Source organism: Acinonyx jubatus, chromosome A3 (genome assembly GCF_027475565.1).
Source record: "Acinonyx jubatus isolate Ajub_Pintada_27869175 chromosome A3, VMU_Ajub_asm_v1.0, whole genome shotgun sequence".
In the NCBI taxonomy this organism is placed as follows: Eukaryota; Metazoa; Chordata; class Mammalia; order Carnivora; family Felidae; genus Acinonyx; species Acinonyx jubatus.
This window is the reverse complement of record NC_069388.1, coordinates 27,747,081-27,762,115: the sequence shown is the minus strand read 5'-3', so window position 1 is coordinate 27,762,115 and position 15,035 is coordinate 27,747,081. Positions and strand designations below refer to the sequence as shown.

General features: G+C 60.7%; 1 protein-coding gene across 7 annotated transcripts in view; it reads right to left on the bottom strand.

The window, feature by feature from the left end:
- Window positions 1–20: 20 nt before the first annotated feature.
- The window catches only part of SNPH (syntaphilin), a 32,792-nt gene continuing 17,777 nt past the window's right edge, over window positions 21–15,035 (bottom strand). For 2 of the 7 annotated variants that reach the window (XM_053200143.1, XM_027069746.2), the window contains 4 exons: window positions 8,604–8,700; window positions 7,795–8,001; window positions 4,223–4,372; window positions 21–1,195 (listed from right to left, as the gene is read on the bottom strand). In XM_053200143.1, the coding sequence (XP_053056118.1) occupies window positions 25–1,195; window positions 4,223–4,372; window positions 7,795–8,001; window positions 8,604–8,653 (1,578 nt within the window). In that variant the 5' untranslated portion in view covers window positions 8,654–8,700 and the 3' untranslated portion in view covers window positions 21–24. Of the gene's footprint in view, window positions 1,196–4,222; window positions 4,373–7,794; window positions 8,002–8,603; window positions 9,247–10,012; window positions 12,269–15,035 lie in introns of those variants that run through there. The other 5 variants (XM_053200146.1, XM_053200144.1, XM_053200142.1 and 2 more) reach the window with 4 other exon arrangements.

Sequence of the window (15,035 nt, the reverse complement as noted above, 5' to 3'; positions counted from 1 at the left end):
GCCGCTGGCGGGGACGCGGACCCCTCACAGCTGGGAGCCGCCGCCCGGCCCGCCCGGGCCCTGCTGGCTCAGCGAGCGGCAGCTGATCCTGCGGATGGAGTGCAAGGCCACCGTGCAGCAGCCCCGCAGCAGGGAGCTGATGTTGTAAATGGGCTGGCCCTGGCGTCGCTGCGAGCGGCACAGCCAGGCCACCGTGGGCACGGCCGGCACCACCACGGCCAGCAGATCCACGATGTAGTGGCGGCTCCAGTAGCTCTTGGGCTCCTTCTCGGCCGCGGCCACCTCCTCCTCGTCTTCCACGGGGCACGCCACGCTCACCGACGGGTTGGGGTCGGCACCGGGCCGGTGAGGGCTCGGCCCTCGGGTGACGGGCTCGGGGGCCTCGAGCTCGTCACCCACCGTCACCACCACGGCCGAGTCGGGGTCTTTGGGCCCCGGGGGGCGGGGCTCCGGCTCCGGGCACCCGTGCCCCGATTCGGGGACCGCCCCGCAGACCTGGGCCCTGGTCACTTTCTCCAGGATGGTGTCCAGGTCCGGCTGGTACTGCACGAAGTCTGTCTGGATGGCACGCTCCTGCACGCAGCTGGCCTGCACGCCGGCCTCCGTGCCACACAGCAGCTTCTCGTAGGTGTTGCTGGCAGGGAAGCGGGGTCCCAGGCTGAAGCCGCCGTGCAGCGAGCCCTCCTCGGGGCCGCAGTCCACGCCCGACGACAGCAGGCTGCTGGCCTCCAGCGCGTCCGTCCGGCTCAGCGTGTCGTCGGTCACCGCGAAGCCACTGTCAGCCCCGTCCTCGCCCGAAGCCCCGGGCTGCTCGCCGGGGGGCCGGTCCCCGCACACGGCCGGGTCACTCAGCTTGGTGTAGGTGGAGCTGCGGGTGAGGGAGCGGGCGGGGGACCCGCCGGCCGACTCCCCGGCGCCATCCTCCTTGGCCATGCCGTCCTGGGCCACCTCCATGCTGTGCAGCAGCGTCTCCAGCTTCTTGTTCTGGATGTTGATGTCCACGAAGTACTTCTGCAGCCCCTTGTCCTTGTCAATGAGGTTGTTCTTGACCGTGTCAATGACCTGCTTGAGCTGCTTGATCTCCTTGCGGGCCTCCTTCAAGGCCAGCTGGGCCTCCACGCGGTGGCACTCCTCCTCGATCCAGTCCTCCTGCATGCGCGACAGCTGTGTCTTCAGGTCATCAATCTCCGTGTCCCTGCGAGCAGATGACACACACACGCTCACTGCCTGGCCCGTCACCACCACCAAGGGCAAGCAAGGAAGGGGCTGTCACTAAGGACAGAGGGCCGGAACACACAAGGCCTGACTCAGTGCCTCCTCCTTGCTCCACGGGGGGGAAGGGGGCGGCCAAGGGGGCCTCCTCTTGGGGGGGAGAAGACACGTTCGGGCCCCTCTGCATCCCCAGCCCTGGAGGCCATAATGCAGACGACTGTCCCCATTTAAATCCATCACCTACAGAAGAGATTAGACAAGAAAAACGCTCAGTGTATACATATATGCTGCTGCTATAAAAACCAAACACATCCACTTTAAAATCTTAACGCGCGACAATAAAAACTAAACCTAAAATCTCCGCTCTAGGGGAAGGAACACGGCCCCCTATGAAATCCGGTGCTGAAAACTGTCCGCGGAGGGACACCCGGCCGGGGACGCGGGGGCAGGCCGTGGGCCGCTTTGCTTTGCTGAGGGATGTTCCAGTCGCCATGTGGGGGGAGGCTGCCGATTTCACACCTTCCCTCAAGTGGGGGGATGAAGAGTGGTGGGTGGAACAGAGGAAAGTGATGACAACAGATGGCCCTCTTTTAGTCACACTTAATGTCTCTGCTGTGTATCTACTATGAAGAGGGTGGGCCCAAAAGATGGACAAAAAGGCACGGGCCACTCCCAAGAGGCGAGGCACGTGCCAGGCACACCAGACACAGGCGTCTGAAACCCCCGAGTCACAGATGAATCCGGGGTGCGGGGGACGGAGGCGAGTTAGATAAACATCCTATCAAGTCTGGAGGTAAAGGCAGCGCGAGATCGGACAGGACGCAGTGAAAGCGGTGAGGACGGAGGAAAGCCATTCCTGAGACGGGAAGTCCTGTCGGGGGGTGCCCACCGCAGCATCCCTCCCAGCCATGCGGCCCACGTGCCCCGAATTCACGGAAATGCAATCCACGCATGGCTAGACCACCACTCTGAGGGTGAGGAGTCCACCAGGGACATCATTCCAGATCAAGCGCCACGCGCTTTTCAGAGTCAGATGGAATGTGCAGCTCAGGAAATGAGGCCAGGACTCATGGTCACAGGGACTGGGATGAGGGGCTGTGGTGGCCGTGAAGGTCGGCAATGGCATTATCTGGAAAGCAGCGGACTGGACCACCCAAAGGGAAACAACTCCGTGACGGAGCTACTCAGAGTGGCAATACTAGATGTACCAGCAGGCACGGGGGACCCTAACTGGGACTCACTCTACGGATACCCTCTGCACTGGCGCTGTGTCCTGGGAGGGAGAGTGAGCTTGGAGGAAGGGACTGGGCATGCTCAGTGTGGCCGGGCCCTTCCCCTCTCTCCTTGGAGCCAGTAGGACCCCAGGCCAGGGAGCTGTGGCTTCCCCACCCCGACTAGGACGTTACATTTGAACCGAGCCTCGAAGGACGAGTTCGCCAAGGAAGCAGGACGGGGGCAAGGCCATCTCGGGATGTGGGGACACGGCAAACAAAAGCACAGAGTCTAGAAGCTTCTTTAAGGAGAAGGTAGGTGACTGCAGGAGGCAGGTATCAAAGCAAACACACGGAGAGTGGGCCGTGTGGCGGGGGGGGGGCAAGCAAAGAGCCACCGCAGGTTCCCGCAAGCGTGGCCAGGGATTTGAGGTGTCGGCATGTCCATGCCAGGGCATCGTGCCCAAATGACACAGGGCAGACGTCTGCTCCAGCCGCTGGACCAGCCCCAGAAAGGAAGCGACGTGATGGGCTGTCTGCTTCCTGAGGACATAAGTGCAAATGGCCAGGCAGAGCCAGGGCATCACTGAGAAGATGATGGGAGCTAAAAATAGAAATCCCAACTCTACAGACGAGGAGGCCCACAGAATGCCACCTGTAACTTCCTGTGGTTCAAAACCACAACGAACCCAAACCGGATTGGCTACTTGGCAGAGCACTGGTCACGGAAGGGGTGCTCACGCATGGCGTATGCTTCTCTTTATATGCCGTGTCCAGGATAGACAAATCCAGAGAGACAGAAAAGATTAGCGGTAACCGGGAGCCTGGGCTGTGGCTGTGGTTGTGAATGGCGTTTGTTTCTGGGGTGATGGGAATAGTCTGGAATTATATACCAGTGATGGGGGCACGATTCTGTGACTATACTAACCATCACTGAATTGTACACTTTGGATAGGGAAACTGTAGGGTTTCTTAAAAAGAGGAAAGAAGCTATACTCGCGGTGGCCTGCCCCGGCCCTCAGTGCCCGGCACAGCGTGGGATCCAGCTCCCAGCGGCTGCGGATTTGAACTGACACAGCGCAGAGGAAATGATTAAGGTGATGAAGAGATCAGAGGGCAGTCCTGAAGCTTCAGTCATAAAGATTGAAGCCGCTGGCCCAGAAAGGTAGCAGCTGAGAGGGTCATGGTCTGCCCTCAGGTGTGGAGAATGAGCTCAGATGGGACCGTGGGGGGCGGGCTGGGGTTCCCTGGGCTGGGTAGGAGCTCAGGAAAGGTTTCTCAGGATCTCACATCGTCTGTAAGTAGATGAGCAGAAAGGCTTATGGGGCCTGAACTGGTGGGCCCAGAGCCCCCACCCCCCCACTGGTGACTCCTTGGGTGGAAACAAATAGGGGCTGAGGGGGTGTCCCACCCCCAACAGGGAAGGTGAGCCAGGAAGGATGCCCTGTGCCCCTGCTCCCCAGGTGGAAAGGAGCCAGGGGGTAAGAAGTGGCCAAATGGGGCTGCCAGGGCCAAAGTGGGAGAGCACCACCTTGGGGTGTGGGGAGGACTGGCCAGCTGTCAGGGGAAGCTGCCTGCAGTCAGGGAGAGCAGCTGAGGGGAGCATAGGGGCGGCTGAGGGCTCTGGAAAGGGGCTCCCCCAGGGCTTTGCCGGAAGGAAAGGGCAGGCTGGGTGCCGGGAAGCCCTCAGCAGCTCCTTCCTCCCGGAAGTGCCCCAGGGCCCTGGGTCTCCAGGCCAGGGGGTCTCCAGGGCTGCCCAGGGCTGCCCACCCACCCCCAGCCCTCCGCCAGCGGCTCACCGGTCCTGGAGCCGGTCCTGCGTGTCCTTCAGCCGCGCCTTCAGGTGCCGGATGCACACCTCCTTCTGCTGCAGTGGGGTCAGGTACTGCTCTGGGGTGGGGGGCTTGACGCCGTGGTTGTCGCTGCACAGCGTGTACTTCATGGAGCGCCTGCGTGGGGACACATGTCAGCGCGGAGGGTGGAAGAGGTCCCCAACCATCACCAGACAGCTCCGGGCCAGGCTTTCCCCCAGGAGCCCGGGTGGGCATGAGAATACCCAGACCTTCCGGAAGGTAGGTTCTGTTAAAGCTCTTCTGGGGGCACCTGGGTGGCTCAGCCGGTGAAGCATCTGACTTCCCCTTAGGTCGTGATCTTGCGGTCGGTGAGTTTGAGCCCCGTGTCAGGCTCTGAGCTGACAGCTCAGAGCCTGGAGCCTGCTTCGGATTCTGTGTCTCCCTCTCTCTCTCTGCCCCTCCCCTGCCCATGCTTTGTCTTTCTCGGTCTCTCAAAAATGAATAAATGTTAAAAAAATAAAAACTCTTCTGCGTGAAGACCACAGTGGGGAGCTCGGGGGTCCTCTAGTTGGGGTGGGGACACACGACAGCACGCGCACAGCCTGGCACCGTGTTCTGTGCCCTCTTGATGCTATTGGTCAGCTCAGTCCCAGTGGCGATCCCAGAACTCATGTGTCCAGGCTCCTAACCCAGAGAATGCGTTTGGGGGCCAGAGGCCGGTGTGGTCCCCCTCCCTGTGTCATTCCCCCAGGGCCTGCATGGCGGCAAGGACTGCCCCCCCCCCCCCCCCCCCGCCGTGCAGGAGCAAACACCCCCCAGAGCCGAGAGCCGTCACCGCCTGGCCTGCAGGACCGTGGGGGAAACAGCGGGTACAGACACGTGTGCACGCACGGCGGTCTCCAAACACACTCTGACACCCTGCTTGCCATCCTCACGGACACACGAGTTTGCACGGCCATGCACACGTATTTCCTTGGAGTACACATCTGAGTACGATTACCCCGGTCCGTCTGTGTCTGCGCGCCCACCTGCGTGTGCGCACACACGTGCCCGTGCGTCCTGCCACCCCGCAGCCACCCTCGGGGGCCACTCACGCGTCCTAGGACGCTGGCCCACACGCGGGTTCACGCAGATGCACGCAGACCCTTGCCACCCGCATACGCGCTCGTGCTCTGAGGGCACACGCAAACGCACGTGTGATCGCTCACCAGCTCGGGGCTTCTCCTCGTTAACGGCTGAACCCTGAGCTGGCAGCAAGCCGGGTGCCACATGCAACCTGGCCTCGGGTGGCACAGATGTGTGTGTGTGTGTGTGTGTGTGTGTGTGTGTGTGTGTGTGTGTGGTGAGCACGCCCTGGACCCAGCTCAGCAAAGGTGGAGGGATTCCCACCCAGTGGAGGACGGAGGGCCAAGGCTTGCACCCAGCGGAGAGCACCCGATTTCACCAACACACGCAGCCCAGCCGCCTCGACTCACAGCTTCCTGCCTGCGGGTTGTTCTGTTCACGAGGAAACCTCCTTGGGTCTTGTCTTAAAAGCCTGGGCACATTCTCACACAGCCTGGCAGAGGCCTTGTGGCCGTCCGACTCCTGCTCCTTTAGGGGCCGGCCACCCCCGCGTCTAGGGAGGGGCAGTGACATCGCCAGGTCTGACCCTGGTTCGCAGAAGCAGCCACCCCGGAGGGAATGTGAACGGCTCTGTGGGAGCCGGCTAATGTTTATGGAGGAAAGAAGTCTTTCTAAACCGTCAGCCATCGAAGAGAATGTGTAGACAGAGGCGGAGAGAAAGAGAAATGATTCTCCTCTACTTCCTCACCTCGTGGTCCCTAGGTTTAACTCAGGTCACATCACACGCTGGCCTGTTTTTCCGCGTGACAAGGGGCAGAGGGGTGGCGTGGGTCGCGAGCCGGGGACTCCCCCTCTGCGGACTCTAAGAATCTCCTTCCGAGAGAGAAAGCAGCCAGCGGGGGCCAGGGCCCCACGCTGCGGACATCCCAGCGGCTGCCACGCAGGGACTCCAGCTAGAGGGGCGCCGGTCTGTGCCGAGTGACAAGGGGCTTCTCGCGGGGCCCCGGGCTCCAGGATCAGTTAAGCCAGCGCAGTTGAGAATTACAGAACAAGCAGCCATTCTCACGCTTCCTATGCGCTTTCATGGGTTTTTCTCTAATGTGCTTTTTTGCTCTAATGTAACACTTAACACTCATACGTTCTTAGTCACTAGCTCTATCCTTGAAGGGGAAAAAATATGTTTATATATAACCGAGAAGAAGAATACACCGTGATTCATGGCTCTCCACTATTCACGCCCCGGAACACCTGGCTGTTTGCACCAAGGCCCCGCTGCTCACCCACAGCTGACATTGTCCACATGGGCAAGGAGACCCTCTCACGGGATTTCTCAGCCTCGGGGCTGGGGCCGCCCCCGTGGACTGCCATGATGACACGCGTTGCAAAAATCTGCTGTGAAGAAGTATTAAAGTTGCCCGTCATATACTTTTCGAAGTGAACGCATCCCTCAGTGCCACTCACACCTGCTGCGCGCCACCCCAAGCTGGGGTTGCAGCCAGGAGGCTGAGGCGTGGGTCCTGCACACGCGTGTCACCCGTCACGCGTGTCGTGGCAGAAAACTCTGAGAACAGCCGTCTCGGCCTGATCTGAGCATCACTTCGCACCAATGACACCGTCTCTGCCGGAAGGCCAAGGCCAGCCTTCGCCAGCCTGGCGGCCCAGGACCCCCAGGTGGGACCAAAGTCCTCACGAGGGCAGTGGCCAGTACGGGCCACCTGCAGACATCAACCCACAGAGACCTGTGGGATGTTGGCCCCTCTTTACAGATAAGGGAATGGAGACTCAGAGACGGGAAGTACGAACGCCAAGGCCGCGCTCCCCCGGCTCCACTGGGGAACGAGGATGGGCCGCCATTACGGCTGTCCCTCCCTGGTTTTCAAGGACGCACAGCTTCCCTTCACCTGTCTCCCCAGCCGATCCTGCTGTTCCCGTTACATTCCGCCATTCCCTGAGGGTACAGCCTGGCAGGTGCCACGCTGTGACACACTCCGTTCTCCTGACCAGCTCCACCTCGGTCTCTCTCACAGGGGCCCCTCAGGAGAGCGGGATGGCAGATGCCGCGAGTGGCTTGTCCCTACCTATCTTGCCCGGCACCACCTGCCCTGCAGCCATGGCCAGTGCCAGCTGGCAAGGCGGAGACAGAAGTCCCGGGGAAGGTGTCCCTTCTCAGGAGGCAGGAGCCCCTTGCGCTGGGTCCTTGTTCCTTCTGGACCCGATGCTGGCCTGATGCCTGGAGGGGTAGGAGCCTCTTGGAATGGCAAGGACAAAACCGTACCCCAAGGACGGCGGGGCAGGAAGACGGGACGGGGTCCGGACACTTCCGGGCCCTCGCTCTGAGAGCATCACAGGGTGATGTGCGGCTGGCGGTGTCACATCCCTCCCTCAAACAGGAGGAGCTGAGGCTCTGGGACAGTGACCCGCACAGCCAGTGACGCTGGAGTCCTACAGCCCCAGCCCGCCCAGGGCGCCCAAGTGCGCAGCCAGCAGGAGACCAGGCACAGGGGAGGCCTTACCTGGGCGTGGGGCTGCTGTCGCTGCCCTTGCAGGAGCCCGAGTTGCTGCTGCTGCTGAGAGAGGAGGTGCCGTAGGCGTCCCGCACGCTCACTGGCGGAGAGGTGCGCCTGGAGGCAGGGAGAAGAGGCAGGTGCTCGTTCTGGCTGGCGGGCAGCTGCGGACACTGGGCGAACACCGCCAGGCCGCTGCGGCCCAAAGGGCCCCCGCTGCGGGGTCGCCACCGGGGAGAGAAGCAGAGGGGAGAGGGGGACGCACAGACAGGGGTGACAGAACAGACAGCGCAAATCAAGATGGAAAACCAGGAGCAGGCCGGTCCTCCTGGCTCCCCAGGACAGGAATGGAGGCTGGGCAGGGCCAAGGGCGGGGGGGCGGGGTTCCCATCTGTCTCGCCAGGGGTCCTCAACTTTCAGGGTCCCCCAACCCCAGAGGAGGGCCCTGAGTGGGCCGAGACAGGTGGGGCAGAGCAGGGCAGGCCGGGGTAGGGACAAAGGTCAAAGTCAAGGGGGCAGGGGGGCCCGAGTGAGCCAGAGTGGATGACGGCGTGAGTCCCCTCCGGTAACTGTGAAGCCTAACAACAGCAGTGGTGATGGTAGGAATCCAGTGGTTTGATTCTTCAGAGAACTTTTATATCCACTGCGTCATTTGAGCCCTTAAATAGTTCCAGGAGGAGGTGAGTGTTGGCGAGCCCCGTTTTAAAGCTGGGAAAACTGGGGAAATGACGTGCTCACGGGCACCCTGCATGTTGGTGGCAGAGTGAGGACGGAGACCCTCCCTCCTCCCGCCCTCTGAGGCCAAGGGGGAGACTCACCTGCGGGATCCAGCAGAGGCCCGTCTACTGCCCGGCAGGGACATGGCCATGAGGCTGCGGGTCCGGGTGAGGGGTGGGATGGGCGGTGTCCCCGGGGCTGAGGAAAGAGGGCGCGTTGGGGGGGCCGTGGGGAGGGCCGGACCAGGCCATGTCATCCTCTCGTTGGGGCCGCTGCCTGGCATGGCTCTCCTCTCACCCTTCAGCAGGACACCCCAGGACCGAGCGAGGGCCCAGCCGCCAGGCTCTGGCCACAGCTCCCTCCACCAACGAAGTTAGCACACTCCTGCCACCTGACTTAAAATCTCGAACGTCAGGGCCTCGGGGGCAGCCGGAAATCAGAGATCCGACTCTGTGTTCTCCAGATGATCGAATGTGGACAGCGAGCTCGAAGGCCTGGCCCAAGGTCACACGGGCTTCGGGGCAGGGCTCCTGACTCAGCACAGCACTGAGTTCTCTACACTACAAGCCGGGACCCCCGATCCCTGACTCGGACCCCACCCCACGGTAGACAGTCCTCCCTCCTCGGCGGGGGCTGCAGGCTGGAGGACTCCTGGAGCAGGACCAGGAACCCCAAATTAGGCTGGGCTAGTCGTGACGTCACCTTCCCAGGGCGCCCGCTGGCGTGTGGCTCAGGGCTTCCTGTCTATAGGGGAGACAAGACAGACCAACATACCAGCACACGTGTAGAAAGACATACGGATACACACAAATGTGAGAAGGTACTAGGTCCCTGCCATTCTAAGGCAGGCCACACACATCTCAGTGAACATGCTCGGGGCCCGCCCACAATGCAGCACGTGCAGCCAGGCCACCTCCCCGCCCCCCCCCCCCCCACGCATGCTACACACAGGCAGGCCTGCACCCATTCATGCAATCACGCATGCTGATTCGGGCATGCGTCAGGACCTCAGAGCACAGGCTCAAAGCAGATGAGGAAGGGGGGTGAATGGGTACAGAAGCCCTCCTCTGGTGGGGGTGGGGGGGTGCTTGGCGGGCTGGACCTAGTAGGAAGTGACCAGGCCTGTAGGGACCCTTCCTTGGCACTCTTGACAAGTGGGTAGGGGCTTAGGCTCCAAGGGCAGCCCTAGAAGGGTCTAAGGAGGGGAGAAGCCCCATGGCAGGCTGAGCGTTGGCTGTTGTCGGGAGGCCTCTGGCACTGGGCGTCACCCCAGACCCCTGGAGTCCGAGGCGGGCGGGCCTGGGCTCTTTGCGCCAACCTGCTAGTCCTAGGCCAGCTCCAGAGACCCCAGTTCCCTCCTTCTTCCGTGCTCAGAGCAGGGACTGAGGCCAGCAGCCTGGGTTCCTGGAGACCTGGCCAAGGACACCATGCCCCAACCTTCCCCCATGCTGGAGAGCAGCTTTCACCGAGCCCCGCTGCGCGTAGACCCCGTGCCAAGCACGTTACGTACAGTGTGCCATTGACTCCTCCCAAAACCCTATGAGGAAGTGCTGTGATTAGTCCCCTCACAGATGAGGAATCCGAGCCTCCCAGAGGAGGGACTTGCCCCAGTCACGCCCCCAGAGTGTGGGCAGGGCCAACATCGGAACCAGGCCAACACCAGGCGCCCGAGGGCCTGGGTCTCAGACTCCGGAGTCCCCTGGCTGGCCCCACCCCTGGTCACACGGGCCTCCCACGTCCACGTCCTCCCGGGAGCCTGGTCAACCTGCCCGGTGGCGGGGCTGCCTCCTGAGAGGACAAAGGCGCTGCTCAGGTGGCCTGTTTCCTGGCCGTGACACAGAACGTGGCCTGTCCCCCCGGAGGGCCTGGACACAGCCAGCATTGTCTGCCCGGAGGTGTCGGGTGCCGGAGCTGCCGACACCATGCCCGTCACCTGAGCTGCTCACCCCAGCTCCCACCCATCATGCCCCAATCAGGCAGGGCCTCCAGGCAATGTAGGGCCGACCCCTGAAGGAGGAGCCACGGGACCGAAGACAGTGCTCCCCACACTTGTCAGGAAGGCTACCAAGGGCTCCGGGCCTCCTGGGCACAGCTTGGGGCCGACAGGGGGGTGACGCGTTATCACACGTGGGCCCCAGCTCGCAGAGCCGCAGGGCCCGGCAGACCCTGGCTTCTCGTCCCAGGCAGCCCGGCTGCCCCAGCCACCCTCCCGGCCTCACCCCCTTCCCTTGTCGCTTTTGGGGGGATGCCCTGAAGAGGCTGTGCCTTCAGGAGGACTTTTCAGCAGAGGCAGGACTCAGCAGAACTCAGATCCGAGGACAGGCCTCACTCTCCCAGGCCAGCTTGGGTAAAGGTTGCTAAGGAGCGAGGAAAGTCCAGGCGGAGTCCCGGGCCTCTGTCCTGGGAGGCAGGCAAGTTGCCTGGTTTGCCTTGGAGCTGAGTGTGGCCTCAGTACAATGACAGCTTTGTCTCCTCTGTCCCTGCTCCTACCTGCTCGGCAACCCCACACCTCCCTCCTCCTGTGCTCCCTCTTCCTTCCTCCCTGGCCCAGGGGGCGGGAAGAAGACAGTGTTTGTACCTGGATGGACCTGCTGGTCTCCTGGGAGGCCAGAGCCAGCCATTCATTCAGGACAGGGGTGGAAGAGGCATTTCCCCTGCTGGGACAGGACCTTGCAGGCGGGGGGGACGGGGGATCCCTCAGGGGAGGGCAGAAGCCACCCAGGCCCAAAGGGAGCCACCTCTCCAGGATCCTACTCAGAAGCCTCGGTGCGCCCCGTGTGCTCTCTCAGGTCCTTCCTCCCCCTCCAGGCCCCAGAGAGGAGGCGGGTTGCCATGGCGTCTGTCTGCATGCCGCCTGCCAGCTCCCCGGAGTCCCACAGCCCTGTCCCCTGGCAGCCAGAGGCTGCCACTTGGAATGAAAGGTGGAAAGGAAACCCTTCACCATGGGGCGCCGGACTGAGAGTCTCTTCTCGCCTCAACACCAGAGTAAACCCAGGCCCTCACTCCGGCCTCCCTCCACGTCCCCAACCTGCCCACATCATGACCACGCTGCTGCGCCCCCCCGCTTTGATCCGTCCCTCCCACACCCAACGGTCTCCCAAAGGCCTACAATGGGGATCCAGGGAATACAGCAGGATCCAGGGAACAGGAGACAGAAGGACGTAGAAACAGAGTCAGACAGATCTGGGCTCAAATCCCAGCTCTGTCAGCCTCCACACGCATGCCTCGGGTGAGCCACACCACCTCTCTGAGCCTTTGCTTCCTCATCTGTGAGTGGGGCCGTCGTGGGGTGCACCTCACGTGGTTACTGTGGCAGGATAATGCATGCCTGGGGCTCAGCCCAGTGCCCGCCACACAACACACGCTTGCAAGTGGGAACTGCCAGTATAGATAAGTGCAACGCAGTGCGGGCTTCAAAACAGAGACCCATTCGAGGCATCACATGGCCTCACGAGGGTCAGAGACAGCTCCTCCAAGAGGAAATTTACGCTGGGTCTTGAAGGATGAATAGGAGTTCGGCAGCAGGAGGAAGCGGGTGGGAAGGAAGGAGAAGGCTGGGCAAAGGCAGTGAGTTGTTCAACGCATGGCATGGCTGGAAGCTGCTGAGGAAACTAGGGGGTCTGGTGAGGTCAGAGGCCCAGTTTAGACTTGCAGTTTAGAAAGCCCCCCGGGGTAGGGGGCCTTTGTGGAGCGTGGCTGGGAAGGGACAGGAATACAGGCAGAGGACCAGTCAGGAGGTTATCACGAACTTCCAAGTGGGAAATCAGAAGAGTCTGGGTCAGGGCTGCAGGAGCAATGGAGAAGAGCATCTGGACCCTTGAGAGGCATCAGGGGCCCCCGATTAAGTAAAAATTGGGCACGGCTCTTGATTCTGGCATTCAAGGCCCGCTTATCTCTACCCTTGCCAACATTCAAGGCCCGCTCACCCATACCCTTGCCAACGTGCTGTCAGCGGCCTGCTGACCCCCAGGAAAGCCCCATCAGTCACTCTGGCACCTCCACGTGGGCTGTTGGTCCAGCCTGCAGCACCCTCCCTGCCCTGTTCTCATGCACGCATCACACGCCTCCTGCAAGGCTCTGACCTGCACGGCTTTCCCCCTGGACTTTCCCATCACTTGCTGTCATGACCACTTAGCATGCCATGCCTTGGGTTGAACCTCAGGGACCACCACCCTCTGGGGGACTTCATAAAAAACAAACACAACCAATGCACAACTGTTAGCAACACAATGGTCTGAGCATGTCTGGTAGGCCAAGGGGTTGGCTTAGATGGTCTCTAAGACACTTCTGGATCCAACCTTCCGTGATCCTGAGCTGTTAAGGAAATGACGGACTTACAGTGAAAGCCTCATTCTCCCTCAATGCCTAGGGCTCCTGGGTTTCAGTTTCCACCTCGGTAACACGAGGAAGCTGCATTTCTCCGAAGAGACACTATGGCAGTTTACTCAATCAGTGAGTCGTTGGGGGGAGAGACCAAGCACTTGGGTTAATCCAATATTCTGGCTAAGTGAAAGTCCCTGTATGTACTATCAATGAGTTTTTGCAACGACTCGGCCATCAGTAAGAGAAGAAAGCCATCCTAAAACCCCAGGGAACAGAACAATCTGTCTCTGATGACTCAGGCCTCTGACAGCTGCGGAAAGCAGAGGACGCAACCGACAGAACAGAGCTTGGGAGGGGTCGTCTCTCTGCCAAGGCAACACGAGAATGCCGAACAGTGCTCCCAGCAAACAGCAGAGCGTCTGGTGCTCCTCGAATGCCAGTATGGTGCAAGCCTGGGCTGGGAGCGTGCCAGCAGCCGTACTCCGAGTCCCGGAGGATTAGCGCTCCGGGGGCTATCCGCAGCAGGGGAGCTCAGTAAACCTTCCGCTGGCTTCGTGACCCCGGCTACTGTGGGTGTCCAGCCCCCGAGAAACGGATGGCCTTTCTTCCTGAACCTGGGAAGGCATTTCTCCAGCTCGCTTCCTCCGTCCTGCGCAAGCCACCCTCAGCGCTGGAGCCACAGGTGGGGGCCATCGGACTCCTTCTTCTCGCTGCGACAGCCCCAGCACAGCGGCTGGACGGACCCCCAACCCAGACGCAGGGGTGGGAGAGGGGTGCTGCCCCAGGCAAGCAGGCCGGCGCTGGGGGCTGCGACGGCCGCCACGCCACAATCTTCAGCGACTAGACTCAGATTCCCGACCTGGGTGAGCGTGGAGCCTGGGTTGGTCTTCAGACCCCCCAGAGGATTTGCCTCTGGGCCTGCTGAGCAGTGGGCTCAGGCCTCCTCGTCACCTGCAGAGGCTCCCCTTGTATCTGTTCCACATACGGAAGGCCCTGCCATGAGACTGCTTCTCTATCTGAAAAAGGTTTTACAGGCTTAACCGGGTACTATGTATTTTCCACAATGAGCTACTTCGCGTCTAGTGGGAAGGCTATCATCAGACAGACCAAGATGAGCGTGGGCGAGGCTGTGGAGGAACTGGAGTTCTCACGCACTGCTGGTGGGAAGGTAAAGTGGTGCAGCCGCCGGGGAAAGCAGCACGGCAGCTCCTTGGAACGTTAAGCGTAGGGTTAACGTGTGACCTGTCAATTTCCTTGCTAGGTCAATATCACCCGGAGCATAGGAAACCGGGGTGCAAACAAGAACTGGTTCAGCAATGTTCGTAGCCACAGCGTTCCGCACGGAGGGAAACAACCCAAATGCCTGCCAGTGTCCAACGAATGCATAAATAACATGAGGGATAGGTAGGTAACGGAATATCACTGAGTCAAAAAAAAAAAAAAAAAGGCAGGAGGTACGGACACCTGCTACAACATGGATGAACCTCGGAAGACGCTAACCGAAAGAAGCCAGATGCAAAAGGCCACACGTTATATGATTTCATTTATATGAAATGTCCTTGGCAGGCAAATCTATAGAGACCGAAAGCAGACGAGGGGTTGCCAAGGGCTGGGGGAAGGAGGAGCAGGCGAGGACCGCTGGCAGGAGTCTCTTTTGGGGATGATGACAATGTTCTGGAATTAGACAGTGGTGATGGATACACGCCTCTCTGGGTATACTAACCCTCCCTGGACTGTACATTTTAAAAGGGGGGATTTTATGGTGTGTGAATTATTATCACAATAAAAAGCACATTTTTAAACTGCCATAATACAGATTTTAAGCTATTTTTTTAATGCCTGTTTTTGAGGGAGCGAGCGTGAGTGGGGGAGGGGCAGAGAGAGAGGGGGACAGAGGATCCCAAGCTGGCTCTGTGCTGACAGTGCAGAGCCCCGAACTCACGAACCGTGAGATGGCCTGAGCTGAAGTCAGATGCTCAACCGACTGAGCCACCCTGGCACCGCCACATAATATGTATTTTACGTGAACAGTTGTAAAAGGACAGGGATGGTCCAAAGAGGGGAAGGGAATCACTGAGATGGCTCAGCCAGTTGTTGTGGGGTGGGAATAGAAGCAGCCCTCCGCCCTCCACCTGACTCAGGCAGCCGGGCCCGGGGGGCTCCCTGGTGCTCCTGACCCTGGGTCAGCCCAGAGGAGACAGGAGACTGTG